Genomic DNA, 15,363 nt, shown 5'->3' on the forward strand with positions numbered 1-15,363 from the left:
TCGAACCGACTCCATAAAAAACAATGGTACTAAAAAGATAGCAAAATGAAACTAACATGACATGATTACCTCAAATAAGAATGAAATTAGACTGACTCCATCGACAACAATAATACTTCAGTGCTTCAAAAAAAAGTTTCTTCGGGCATTTCTTGATGCGAAGTCATTAAGGGCACAATCAAGATCAACATTGTTCAAGATATCCTTCTCAATGCAGCACATAGCCAGGCCATTCAATCTATCTTGCAACATAGTTGACCTCAAATAATTTTCCAGTAGTTTCAGTTTAGAGAAACTTCTTTCAGCTGAGGCTACAGTCACAGGCACTGTTAAGAGGATCCAATAGGCAACAGAGACATTTGGATAGCAATCTACAGCAATAACAAAAGTGAAGAATCTCAAGCGCTGACATCAAACCATCTGGCAAAGTTACCTGCAACACTTTTAACTCTGAGACAAAATCATGAAGATCAACATCAGATGATTTATCATCAGAAAAAGCTTTTGCAAAAGTAGCGCAACATTCCTGTAGTTTGCTATCATCCAAGGACTTCAGATTTTTTAAATTGAATAAGAAACCAAACACCCTTTCAAATTTCTTCAAGTGATCAAAGCGACTGGTCAATAAAAGAATTGCATTGTCAACGATGACTAGAAAGTAATTAACTCTGAAGGATTCCATAGCTGACAATTGTATTTCTTCTTCTTGATCATTGATTTCATCATGATGCCTCTTTCTTTTCCGTTGACGTTTTGAAGGAAATTCTGGCTCTATGTCCATATCAGATGCAATGGCTTTTGCTATCTCAATACTAGCTTGAAAGCCTTCATCTTTATACTTCTTAAAATATAATATGACCTCGTCAATGTGTTTTATAGTAGCATCAATGCACACCATCTTTTCCTGCAACTTTTGGCTCAGCATATTTACAGAGAACAGAACATCATGCCAGATAACCATGCCAACTAAAGTTTCAAAATTCTCAAGTGCACTGACCAAAGATTGAGCATCACTTACAGCTGCTGGGTCATTAGTAGAAGTCTCCTCCAATTCCTTCAAAGCTGAAATTACATGGATAGTTTGGTACCTGATAGGTTGCACACTCTTTATTCGACTCTCCCAACGAGTACTGGACAAAGGCTTGAGAGTTAGTTTTGTGCCTTTTGGAAGATTGTCAAGTAAAATCTTCCACCTTTTAGTAGAACGTGAAAACAACACGTATATCCGTTGTATAATACCAAAGAATGTAATAGCCTGTTTGCAAGATTTTGCCATATCACAAAGAGTGAGATTCAAACTATGACATGCACATGGCATATACAATGCTTTGGGGTTTTCTTTAAGGAAGCGACTCTGAACACCTTGGTATTGTCCTTTCATGTTGGAACCATTGTCATAACCTTGACCTCTCACATCAGCAGCATTCAAATCAAAAGAACTCAATGTATCCATCAATACCTTCAAAAGCCCCAACCCCGATGTGTCCTCAACCTTTAGGAACTCTAGGAAAAACTCCTCCACTCTCGGAAGGTTGCTCGACATATTGACACAACGCACAATGAGAGTCATTTGTTCTTCATGGCTCACATCCGGGGTACAATCCAGAATAACTGAAAAATACTTGGCATCTTTGATGATCTTTAAAATTACATTTCTCACGGCATTAGCAAGAATTGAGATCAACTCGTTCTGGATTTTGTGTCCAAGATAGTGATGATGGATTTCACTATTTTGAATACGCCGGATGTGTTCTTGCATAACAGGATCAAATTCAGCAATCATTTCAATCGTGCCCAAAAAATTACCATTATTATCTTGATACAACTTCTCATTTGATCCACGAAAAGCCAAAGTACGTTTTGCAGGAAACTTCATAGTTGAAACTATTCTTACTAGAACTTTTCTCCAACGCTCCTTCTCCTTTGCAATCCCCCTTTGCATATCATCATCAATTGTCTGATTTTTGCTTAGTCTCAACCTAACTTCATTCCATGTATTCATGTTTGTTAAATGATCAACACTGTTCTCATGATCTTTGAGACGCGCACTCAAACGCTTCCAGTCATTCAATCCATCAGATGCCAGCATAGACTTGCTCAGTTTTGATTTGAACAACTTGCAACAAAAACAATATACTTTGTTTGCACCTTTGTGGTAAACCAACCACTTTCTGTCAACAAACTCACCATTACTTAACTTCCTGGAGTAAAAAGCATATGAAAAGTGTCTACCAATGGTGTCCTTCTCGAACTCCAGATCCGGTACTCTAATAGGTCCCTTCTCAATTAAAATATCCCTTTTGCTATTGTCAAGAACTTCCCATGTTCTTGGATCAAAAATAAATGAAAGGGAATCTTCCTGTTCATCATTAGACAAAGGCTGCAAATTTTCTTCCTCCATTGTACTGTCAGCATCAGCTTCAAAATTTATTTGCTCCCCTGTGCTCGCACCATCTTCATTCACCTCAACATCTGGATTTGCATGCTCAGAAGTAGTTTCTTGCCCTTGTTCTTCACTGACATCAACATTGCTTGAAGATGTAAAGTAGTTATTCAAAGAACCCTTCAGTGCTAGAATTTTTAGATCACTTTCTTCCTTTTTCCTCCTTTTTTCAGCACCCGACAATTGCTTCTTCTTAGGTAACATGGCAGGCTAATGTCTTAAAATCATGAAGAAAAGATCAAAAGAGCATACAAAAAATTAGAAATTTATAGATCAGATGATTGGAACCCTAGACATGTTACATAGAATGACAAAAAATTGATAGATTGGATTACAATGCGTACATACTAAATAAAGAATAAATAACCTGCTACTGAGATTGTCAAATTGAGGTTTGGGGATGGACAGGGATGCGTACTTCTTGCCGTATTGCCGTACTTCTTGACTTCTTGACTTCCAGTCGGTGCCGGATGCCGGATGGCTGATTGGCCGGGCTGCCGCCTGCCTGCCAGATTGCTGTGTGGCGGCAACGGCTAGCCGGCGAGGCGAGGGCAGGGCGACGGCGCCGAGCGACGGAGCGAGCGAGAAGGACGACGGGCGTGAGTCACGGCGCTGCTTCGGCTTCGCCTACGCGTATCCATCAGCGACAGGCCTGATCAGCGATCACTAGCTATATCTGGGCCGCCTACCATGGGCCATCCTATTTCTTTTATTTAATTCTTTTGTAATTTTTAACTTGCTTTTTGCTGGGCTATAGTATATGTATATACTCCATCATGTGCCCCCCCCCCTCGCCTGGGCCCTGGGCCGTCGCCCCGTCGCCCATGCCCCAGGGCCGGCCCTGAGAAGAATGGGGGTGGGTACAGAACTTAGATACTCCACGGAAACAAGTTTGGTGTGGTCTCGGTATTTGCCGGTGGGAGGGCTCCATTTTTTGGTGCTTCTTCAAATTTTGTTAGGGTTTCGGTCCTGCTCGGGAAGACAAGACGGCGGCGGTTTCTTGAACATGAAATAAGATTCTCCCCGCCTAGCCCCCATCCCGGTGGTGCGTCTAGCATCATCGAAGAGCGTGTGGAGGTGTGTATCTGGCGGATCTCACGGGATTCGGTCGGTGGTTGTCATTGGTGATCTGCTTGGATCATGTCTTTATTCGTCTTTGTTCATGTGTCTTCAGGTTGGATTCTTCTGATCTAAGCTTATCTTCATCGGCGACTGTTGCTGTTCTGATGCGTTAGTCCTATGGGGCCTTACGACGACTTTCCGACTGTCTACTACAAAAAGTTGTTCCCGACTCCGGCGAGGGAGGGGTGATGACGGCAGTGCGCCTTTGGCTCGCTTGAATGCTTGTAGTCGTCGCTAGGTGGTCTACGAATCTGGATGTAATTTTTATTATTTCTGGTATTCGCTGTATTGCCATGATAAGATGAATAGATGGGAAGTTTCTGGTCTGATTCGGCTAACAACGGACCCCACAGTATGAGTGTGCGAGGGCAAACCACAGCGCAGCAGATGGGAGATAGCGATGTCACGGCCACCAAGATATTTTGCTTGCCAATAATTGACTCCTTGTACTAGTACTCTTCCAGTCGAGCAGGATTTTGGATCTCCCTTCGGCCGACTCAGATCTATTTTGCCTTCTCCTTTCCTCTCTCTCTCTCTCTCTCTCTCTCTCTCTCTCTCTCTCTCTACCCCCGTTGGCTTTGACTTGATGGCTGCCAGGAAGGTGATTATAGCTGAGAACTCTTGCTGATTCATTTGTAGTTGTTGCATGCCCTGTAGATGCTGATTTGCAGGCCTCGGTTGCTCATCTCGCTCTGTTCTCTAAGGAAGGATTGCAGACTTTGCTCATCTCGTTTTGTTCTCTGACGATTGCAGAAGATCGTGGTGAAGGTTGAGGTAGACGACAGCCAGAGCAGGAAGGCGATCAAAGCACTCTCTACTCTCCGTGGTACTACTACAACTTCTCTTCTTTCCAGTTTTGTTTGTGAATCCGTTTCTGACGTGGACAACAACGTACGGGCCTCAGGTATCGAGGTGATTTCTGTGAACACGAAGCATGGGAAGATCACGGTCGTCGGCGTGGTTAACCCCGTCGATGTCCTGGGCAGGCTGCGGAAGAAGTTGTTTCCGAACGCTGAGATCGTCGCCGTCGAGCCCGTCATGGAGACGAACGAAATTACATACGAGTTCTTGAACCATATCACAAACAATTTCTCCGAGGAGCGCATAATTGGTCGTGGTGGCCATGGAGTAGTTTTCAAGGTACTGTACGATTACTACTAGCATATTTTGCTTTCTATTCCCTTTGTCCCATAATATAAAAACATTTTTGACATTACACTAATGTCAAAAACGTTCTTACTCAAGTATATTATGAAACACAAAAACATAAAAACAGAGCATTGTTTCTCAGACGCGACTAGTCGGCGCCCGAGCGCCCGGTCGGGGGAGCGAGCGTTCTCTCATAATAGGAAAGAGCACCCACGCGTCCCACAGGAACACCTAGAAAAGGAAAACGACTTGTCCCATGTGCTCACGTTATATATCCCACCTGCATTTATTCTGGGATCAAAAACTTTAAAAAGTTTTTACCGTTGGGTTTCTCGCGACGAGTTCTTCAAAACTAGATCCCATATGAGCAGGTTTCGACAAACTTTTTTTCCGAGCAACTTTGTGTGCTATTGAGGCAACTTTAGTGTTACAGGAAAGCAACTCATTTTTTCGGTAGTATGACTACCTATGAGCGGATGATCTTTGTAAGTTGGTACCATGACTACCAATTGACTAGCTACACCTCTAAGTCGCTTATCATAAGGACAACTCCAACGCGGATCACCAAATCACCCCAAATGTCGGGATCGGCCTCTCTAGACACTTTTAACCAATGACGGTCATCTAATTTGTCCAAACAAGTATGTATGTCCGAAATTCTCCAAACGACGAGGGGGCGTTCTCAGAGCCCCTCAGCGTCCATTGCTCCCTCCGAATCAAGTCAGATCACGTCTCCTCAGATGAAAAGAGGAGCAAAATCCGCCCCTCCTAATTAAGGTCCCCGCAATGGACAAAGAGTCCACACTACAAATGGAGATGCTAATCTAGCCGTCAACCTATGACCGTTGTCTGATGATGCCCTCTCCGCTGCTCCTGAGCAAACACGATGTTCACAACTAGATGACGCGCCAAGGGGGAGACATTGTCCCCACTGAGCCAACCATTTCCGTTGCAATAAGGAGGTGACAACAACAACTTCCTATATTGATAAACACAGACACATGTAGAAAAGACTATGTTCACCCAACAGAGCCTATTGGGGGTAGAAAAGAAAAACAACTACGTGACATATATGCACTTGAGTTGTACTTAAAAAAGCCAATAACATTTGGGGTGTTTTGGTGCAACTACAATGTATTTATCAGACAACTCGTATGTAGCCCCAGTCTGACCTGGTATATAGATAAAGCGACTAGATGTAGAAAAGACTAAGCTCACCTGGCAACTCGTGTGTAGTCCATGCATGAAGAACTCCACAGTTTTCCTTGGGCACATAGGCAGTAGCAGATGAGAAAACACACACACATGTGCGCGCGTGCACACACACACACACGTAGTCATGTGCCTCATATCTCCAGCTAGTAAACCTGACCAGTTTTCTTTTCATGAGGATTGGGCAACTGGATACATGGTTTTAGGCAAATTGTATGGTTAATTGTGGGCAACTAGATAGTTAGTTTTAGGCAACTGTGTAGGTGATTGCGGGCAACCATGGCGCCTGAAAAAGGGATAAACAACATACACATGTTCATTTTTGTAGATTTCACAGATAAATTTAATCCACTAAAAACACTTCACGGTTTTAGTTACGTCCCCATGACCAGCTCCATACCGCTCCCCCTCTATGATTATTTGCCAAGTATTTACGATCATATCAAGGGATCCCATCCCGAGGAGATAAGTTCTTGACACATCTCCACAACACAAAATCGAAAGGTATCTAAAACCTTTACATATAAGCCAAATTATGGTCTTCGTAATGTTTCTGTTCATAAGGATTGAGCAACTGGATACATGGTTTTAGACAACTGTATGGATGATTGTGGGCAACTGGATACATGGTTTCTATTCATGAGGATTGGGCAACTTTTTTTCAAGGCAACTTTGGGTACGATAGAGGCAACTTTAGTGCTATAGGAAAGCAACTTCATTTTTAGCCTAGTAGGACTATCTATTAGGTTGGTTTGTGTAAAAATTAGAAAATCACACAAAAATATGAGGCACCTTTAGTGCTACATATAAGTAACTTCATTGCACTATGTGTATCAATGAATTTTGCTAAAATTATCACAACTGGCCTACCATGGTTGCTCAGTTGCCTACCATGGATATTCAGTTGCCTATCAGTGATGCCCAGTTGCCTACAATACTATGAAATTGACCAACCATTGATGTCCAGTTACCTGCTATTGATAATTAGTTACGTATCATTACTGCTTAGTTGTCTAACTTTGCAAATTAGTTGCCTACAATTGTGAAGCTGCTTATCATTGTGTTTTTCCTAAGTTATCTAAAACACTATGAAGTTACCTATCGACGATGCTCGGATGACTGGCATTTTAAGATCGTTATGCAACCCGAATATCAGACAAAAAAAGTTAGCAACTTTTGGGGTGTTTTTGTGCAACTCCAGTGCATTCAACAAGCAACTCATGTGTATTTTCCATCATTATATCTGGAGATTTCAATAATTTTCATGGGCGACTCATGCAAAAATTATGAACAACTTGTGTAGGCTTGTGGGAAACTGTCTGATCCGCCCCTATGAAACTTCTCATCACTCGCTATGCAACTTATCATATGTCACTACTTATGCAACCAACCAACATCCACGACTTGGCTAGCCAACACCCACACGCACTCCCCAAGAAAAGGAAAGAATAAGGCTATCACACCATCCATCTCCACATAGTTTTGAAATTTGGAATCATGATAGACAACTTATAACCCACAAAAACTTTTCAACATTGTAGGAAACTTCGGTCCCTTGATGGACAACTTTCATACTATTTAGGCAATTGGGGTGTGTAGGCAACTTCATAGCAATATAGGCAACTTGGTTTCTGAGGCAGGCAGCTTAGAAGCCATGTTAGGAAATTTTCCACTCTGCGGTAAGCAACTTTCACAGTATCGTAGGCAACTAAACTATCGACAACTTAGTTCTTGATGTATGCAACTTAGCAACCATGGTAACCATCTATTAGACTATTGCACACAACTATTAGTATGCTAGTAGGTGAATCACTAATACACACAATGCACTTCATCTAGCATCAAAGTTGCTCCAATTTAGCACTTAAGTTGTCTCATCTAGCATCAACGTTGCTTTAAAAAGAATCAAACCATATTCATATGGGATCTAGTTTTGAAGAGTTCATCACGAGAAACCCAACGATGAAAACAGATCATAATTCCAACACGCAGTTTGAAAGTTATATCCTTTTAGAATTTTCTTGTAATGAAATTAATGCATCTTATGTCATTGTTGGGTTCATATAGTTGGTCGGACGAGTTCGTGAAAGATCAACGTACTATAGTGGATGAATCCTTCCATATATGGGCAACTTAGGATGATGTTAAGCTACTCGTTAGTCATGGCACACAACTTAGGATATTGGTAGCCTACCTCAGAAACTAAGTTGCGTATAATACTATCAACTTGGAGGCGAAACTAGTTATGGTAGAATACTTGCTAGTTATGGTAGAAAACTTAGATGTGAATCTAATTAACCTGGTAGTATGGTAATCAACTTTGAAGGAATTTTCGATGATAGGCATTCATACTACACAGACTAATTAGAAGTTGCTTTCCTATAACACTAAAGTTGCTTCTGTAGTATCCAAAGTTGCTAAAAACGTTAGTCAAAACATACTCATATGAGATCTAGTTTTAAAGGGCTCGTCGCCAGGAACCTAGCGGTGAAAGCGGATCTTAACTTTTATACTCGGTTCAAAAGTTATAGCTTTTTAAAAATTTGAAACACGCACTAAATGCATGCACGTGATATCTTGCTGAGAAACTCAAGGGATGGGATGGTACACGGATACGTCGGGGACCATGTGCTTTTCATGCGTGTTAATCCTCTTTGTGGACTCTATGATTGGGTTGACTTAATTGCACTTTGTATTAACCACATGTCGGGAAGGAAATTGACGGACATGAGCATGCGCTCAAGACGACGACCCAACACAGCTGCACGTTTAAAAATTCGGGTTGTTTCTCATCTTTGGCAATATTCGTCTTTAAACATATATACCTCTTCCTGCCAGAAGACTACAGAAACTGGAGCCAAAACACAACCCTCAGCTGCTATCCTTAGCACCATGGGAGCCTATCGTATTTAGCAAAAATTGCAGCAACAGTTCTGGCCAAATGGCCGGTATTTAGCGAAAATTGGGGAAAACACTAAATGAGGTAAAATGTGGCAAAAACTGGAATTTACTATATATTGTAACTCAAACTTTCTTTAGATGGCTGTAACTCAGCTTGATACGAAACATGGAAGGATCATCATTGAGTTCAGCTAGGATCCTAGTCAAGTCATTCTCTCTAAACTTGCCATATCTACACCAGAGATCCAACTTCCACATAACCATCTTCGGGATGGAGGTTCTGAGGCACCCCATATAGTCTGGCCCATATAGAGAAAAGTTTATAAAAGGTTGCAAACTGGTGATCACTTATGAGACGCCGGAGCAACTAGTTAAGGAGCACCTCCTTCGCGAGCCTCGCAACGATCAGCGGCACTTGGCGCGCTCTCAGCTATTCGCCACGTGTCACGCTTTGGACGCTTCCTCCGGATTTTGTTTTTTTTATTTTCCGCGTGCATTTTCGGCTTTTTAAACGTTCTTTTTTCAGGGGTTTTTCGATATTTTTGTTTCCCCCTGTCTTCCTTAGCTTTTCGATAAAAAAATCGGAAAAAAATGTTTGCGCGAAAAAAACACATTTCTTTCTTTTTCCCGCGGAAGTTACGGTTTTTTTCTGCGAGAGGCACGGTTATGCTTTACCGAGAGTCACGGCCGTGCCTTTCGGAAACAAACAAAAATGCATTTTCTGTTTTTTTTCTTTCGCGAGAGTCACGGTTTTGCTTCCGCGAGAGGCACGGTTGTGCTTTCGCGAGATTCACGGCCGTGCCTCTCAGAAAGGGAAAAACAAAACGCGTTTTCTATTTTTTTTCTTTCATGAGAGTCACAGTTTTGCTTCTACGAGAGGCACGGTTGTGCTTTCGCGAGAGTCACGGCCATGCCTCTCAGAAAGAAAAAAAAACGTGTTTTCTGTTATTTTTTCTTTCACGAGAGTCACGGTTTTGCTTTTGCGAGAGGCATGGTAGTGCTTTCGCGAGAGTCACGGCCGTGTCTCTCGGAAACGAAAAAAAAGCGTTTTTTGTTTTTTTTTCTTCCACGAGAGTTACGGTTTTGCTTCCACGAGAGGCACGGTTGTGATTTTGCGAGAGGCACAGGTGTGCCTCTTTCTAAAAGGGAAAAAAACCGTGCTTCCGGTTCTGTTTTTTCGCCCGGTTTTTTTCATGCGGTTTTTTTCGTGAAAAAAAAAAGTTCGTCAAAACCTATCAACATGAGATCTAGTTTTGAAGATCTCGATGCAAGGAATCCAATGGTGAAAACGGTTCGAGATTTGAATGCATGGTTTAAAAGATAAAATGTTCTAAATAAACGGATCTATGAAAAAGGGAAAACTCTCAGGTTGCGACAAGTGGCGCGCTGCATGTGTGCCACTTGTCGCGACTTGCAAAAGTGGAGTGTTTTTTGCAAAGAGTACTCCTTAATTAGTAATTTGTATGAAACATTTGGTTAGTCGCATTACCCACAGCCAGGCCATGGGAGAAGAAATCAGCCTGTTTGGTTGGCTGGGCCGCAACAAAAAGTTGGTCCGCACGAAACTTAAAACACCTCTTGGCCTCAGGATGGCAACGGGGGCCTGAAACCCGCGTCCCCGTGGTTTTTTACTCTATTGAGGGGCGGGGATCACTACTAGGGAAAATCCTAGCAGTAGCGCGATTTTTTGGCCTACTAGCAACGCGGGTGACAGCGCTACTGCTACGACTCTACAGATAACGGTTAGCAGTAGCGTGGGTCTACCCACGCTACTGGTACATCCACTTAGTAGTAGCGCTTCTCGCAGCCCGCGCTACTACTATTATTCCGATTCTATTTCTTTTTTATTTCATGTTGTATTCATATATCTTTATACAAGTTTTCATACATAGCAATTTAGAGATTGTTTTTCCATCATAATGAGTTATTATATCATAATGAATTATTACATCATCATCATCATATCATTAATAACTTATCATCATAATACATCATTGTCATATAACACCTCCTCATGATCATTATTTTCGTCAATAAGACATCATATAGCAAGTTGGTCACTAGTCATAATCACAACTCCTCCTCATCATCATCATCAACTCTAACACATTGTACCACATAATAACACATTGTATCGGACCTACTCCTCTCTAATAGGACCTACTACACTCTCTTAGGTAAAATAGCATAAAACAAGATAGGCCCTGACTCTCCATTATGGAGAATGGAGATTATCCTGTCTTCAATTCTTGCACGTCGCACAATGTTTCTTCCAAGTACCTCCCTACGACTGACCATAAATTGTTTCCAATCATTGATTGTCATGTCTTCATCGGTTTTAGAAATCTGGTATGAACAGCTGTGATGCATAGGATGACCTGGCCGTAAGCTCATAACATCAAGGCGACCTTTCGAAAACATCAGATGAGGCACACAATCCTTTGGGATTTTCTGTTGAAAACATAGTAATAACTTCGTAGTTAGCAATATACATCTTACCATGCCATCTCCATGGATGTTACCGTAGTTCAACACGTGCACTAGTGGCACGTATTGACCATAATGTGCAAGAGTTTGATTATAGATATTGTAATTCTAAAGATCATTAATAAATGAGATCAGATGACTTTTCTCCTGATAAGTTAATTATGCGCCATGGATGTAGTAGGTTTTGTCTACCATCTTTCGCACATCCTTTGAAGAATGAAAATAAGTTATCAATGGAAATAAGATGTCAACTATTTTGAAATAAACAATATAAATTACTTAATAACTATGTTTAAGAAACTCACATAGCGGTAGAATTAGAAGTGTATCAACAACGACCCAAATGTACATATTGTCTTCCTCGATGTTAGGATCACCAAGATCCATGGTGGCAAGCACACCCTCATGGAAATCATATGCCTTGCAAAGTGCTTCACAATTCGGGCAACCAAAATGGGATACGCTCACAGAATTGTATAGATTTACAGGAAAATCAAAACCATGATGGGTCCTTAGGTGAACTATGTTTGTTTCCATATTTTCATGATCTTCAAAATTCATTCTCTCCAAAACATAGTGTCTTGCATGGCATGGGATAAGCTAGTCAAATTGTAAAAAACAAAAAATACACGTTGAAGAAGAAGTCGACCTTAATTAAAAAAAAACACTTGGCGTCGTTGCGTACCATTTCAACATCGAAGGTCTCCTAGAGCTTAATGCTGAAGCGCCAACTTTCTACCAAGTGAGGCATGTCGTAGAAACCCCGGTTGTCGCCACACCAGGAGCACTCCACGAGACTTTCGTCGTCCGACGATATTTCCTATGTTCATAGTTCAAAGATTAAACTTCCAAAATTCAATATATGTACTACAAAAACTAAATTAGATCTTATTATTCAGCACAGGTTGACTATCGGTCCGTCGAGTCTTTTTTGAAAACTCTCAGCTCACGTGGTGTATATATTTGACCCTTGGTGATGGTCGCTCCTCCCTTCGTCCCCGAGTGCATTAAGCCAAAATGTCTAGCACACGAGAATGAAGGAGAAGCGACCCCCACGACAACAGTCGGCATTCTTCTTCTCTCATATATGGTGGACACACTCCCTCACTAATTTTTCGACCATCGGTGATGGTCGTTACTCCTTCTTCCCCTAGTGCATAACAAAGATATATCACAAGGAGAAGAAGGAGAAACAACCCCCCACGACAACAGTCGGGATTCTTCCTCTCTCATATCTAGCACACGGAAAAATCCTGCATGAACTTTGCTAAAAAAGGACGTATCGAGCGCCTGAAATTTGCCGGAACGAAAATTAATCAACACTCAAAATATAGGCCACTCGGAGGTGTTACCTGCAAACATGGCCACTTGGGCAAGCACATATCCTATTTGCATTCAAACTTGATGGTCATTGCATTCAAACTAACGATAGAAGGGATCTCCAAGGCATCGCTCCCATGGGAGAAGCGACGACGGTCGCCATCGATGTCGTAGCTCTTCAACCAAGGCCGAAGCTTTGGGTTTTCAGCCGAAGAGATGGAGACCGAGATGACACGGGAGGCGACGTCCTAGGACGAGGTTTTCACCTGGAACTCACCAAACCCGTCGCCAGCATAGCCAATCCAGCCAGCCGCCACCAGTTGCAACCAAGCGCGCTAGCCAGCCCAGTGCTGCCAATAACCACCAATACGGCTGGCAATACCACTATGACCCCTCATGCCGCCATGGCAGCCCCGCTCCCACCTCCAAGTACGTCGTCACCGCCCCACCAACCTCCATCTGTGCAGCTGCGAAAGAGCCTGCAACCCATCTTGCCTACAGCATAGAGGACCACCACACCGGCGCCGTCGCACCCGTATGGTTCAGATCCGGATCCCGGTGGATTTGGACAACCGCAGAGACCACCAAGCCACAACGCCACCGGCAGCCGATGCCAAGCCACCCACGCTGGAGTCGCACAGAACTCGCACACACGCCAACCAGATCCGGTGCCGCACAAGAAGTCAATCCACCAGACACTGAGCACGCACGCACCAGTGGAGGAAGCCACCAGCCACCCAACACGGAGCACGCGCTCGGCAGAGCACTACCATGCCTGCCGCTCGAGCCGCCTCCATACGACGCCACGCCCAGCCCAGGGCCGCCGCCCCGGCACTCTCCCGCTAGAAGGCCTACCACCACCTCCCCAGACCGCGGAGTAAACCACCAGTGCCCCATGAGAGAACACCGCCCCCCCTCCCGACTCCCGAGCAGCTTCGACAGCGGGGCCCGACGCCACCGCGCTGCGGAGGCCAGCGGCAGTGGCGGCAAACAGATCAGGGCAGGGAGAACAAACGTGGCGGCACTAGGTTTTCCCCTGGCATCGCCTGACGAGCGACGCTAGGGGGCCTTGTGTGTGCTCATAATAATAATTGTAACATTAACACATTACAAAATTCAAGTTTTAACTTCCAGAAAGATGCAACCTGTAAAATTGTCTTAACTGTGCCGGAGCACAAATGTATAAAAAATTAACATTTCAAATTGCTCATGCACTTAAAATAATTAAACTTTGCAACTCCATGCTTAAAAAACAAAAATTATATATAAATATATCAATGAGAACATCAAATAATGCCCACAGAAAAGGGTGGCATCGAGTACACACCGCCTCGTCCACAAGATGGACACCTAGCATCCTCTGACGGACTTTTCTGCAAGACGTGACCTCGACGACGGCAATGACCGCGTCACGACGACGGCATCGACCGCGTCATCCACGACGGCACGACTGCATCGACACGGCGTCACTACAGTGACGACCCTACACGGTCACACAGTTCTGGCAAAACCGATGTGTACTCGATGGGCTTCCTCCGGTCTTGGCAAAATCGGTGGACTCATCGCCGACGGCATCCTCTGACATCCGCAAGGTGCATCGTCCACGTCTGCAGCTCCGTCATAGCACATTTTTTTGCGCCTCCGGCTTTGTGCGGCTTCATCATCTACGACGATCACACCATCGACCATGACTACCTCGACCACGGCTACATCATCATGATCGGCTACCTCGACATCGACATACGGGGCTACGTCTACAGCAACTCATCGGCAACAACTCCAGTCAACAGCATCTGCCTCGTCACTTGCGTCCACGACACTCCCGCTGTGACTGCGGGAGGGAATAGAGGAGAAGGCAGGAAAGCACCAGAAGGGGACACAGTCACCGCCTTAACTGCCGACCCATCAGAGCCGCAGTTGATGATGGCGTAGCGGAGAAGAGGACAAAAGAGCAAGACTTCAAATTCAGTCGTAATCGTCCGTTTCACTCCCGCTACGACTGAGGGGGAATGTTAGAAGTATAATTATGTTTAAGTTAGAGATTAGGAGTTGGAGATAGAATAGGATTAAATCGTGTACGACTTGCCCTCTACTCCAAGTCTCTCTCCCTTCATTGTACCTCTATATATACCCCATACACGGGCCAGATCAATACAACAACACAATATTCAACCATCTCATATTTTCCAGCACACCAGATCCTTTTGATTCCCTTCTCCAACTGAGTCTCTGGCTGCGTGTGTAGTCGAGGCATAAGCCCAACTGAGAGCATTTACAGCCGGACTTGGCAAATCCGACCCATCAAACGCCCGCGGACGGATAGTGACCGGTAACTTCTCAAAAAACGCATTTCACATCTGGATACCTCAAATCCATATTATTACATGCAACGCAACGATCTTTGACGGGAGCTTCGTCCGGTTCTGCTCCCACCCGCCCGGCTCTGCCCTGGCCATGTTCGGCGGCTGGCTACGCCCCTCAGAGTGTTGGTCCGGTCGCCGGGAAGGTAGGGTAGGGCATGGTACACGAGTCGGCTCACGAGACTCAAGGCGCCGCCATCTCCCATGCCATACTCTTCCTCGTCGGAGACCGGAACCCGAACAGTGCCGGTGAACGTCAGATCAATGACGGATCCCTCCGAGGACGAGTCACGGACGTCGATGACGATGCGGTTGTGCCACCCTGACTGATGCGCCATACGGAGCACCGGAGATTGCGGCTCCGCCTCG

The 15,363-nt window shown here is 44.0% G+C and overlaps 1 protein-coding gene across 1 annotated transcript; it reads left to right on the forward strand.

Moving 5' to 3' along the window:
* Window positions 1-4,041: 4,041 nt before the first annotated feature.
* LOC125531340 (heavy metal-associated isoprenylated plant protein 39-like) lies at window positions 4,042-9,578 on the forward strand. Its single transcript, XM_048695754.1, has 3 exons — window positions 4,042-4,166; window positions 4,319-4,391; window positions 4,470-9,578. Exons 1-3 carry the CDS (start codon window positions 4,152-4,154, stop codon window positions 4,724-4,726), a joined length of 345 nt encoding a protein of 114 aa, XP_048551711.1. The 5' UTR covers window positions 4,042-4,151; the 3' UTR covers window positions 4,727-9,578.
* Window positions 9,579-15,363: the final 5,785 nt, after the last annotated feature.

This window comes from Triticum urartu, unplaced genomic scaffold, assembly GCF_003073215.2.
Source record: "Triticum urartu cultivar G1812 unplaced genomic scaffold, Tu2.1 TuUngrouped_contig_6971, whole genome shotgun sequence".
NCBI classification, from domain to species: domain Eukaryota; kingdom Viridiplantae; phylum Streptophyta; class Magnoliopsida; order Poales; family Poaceae; genus Triticum; species Triticum urartu.

Coding starts and splice junctions, on each gene's coding strand:
- LOC125531340 (XM_048695754.1), top strand. Junction 4,392..4,469: donor AGCACTCTCTACTCTCCGTG/GTACTACTACAA, acceptor TACGGGCCTCAG/GTATCGAGGTGATTTCTGTG.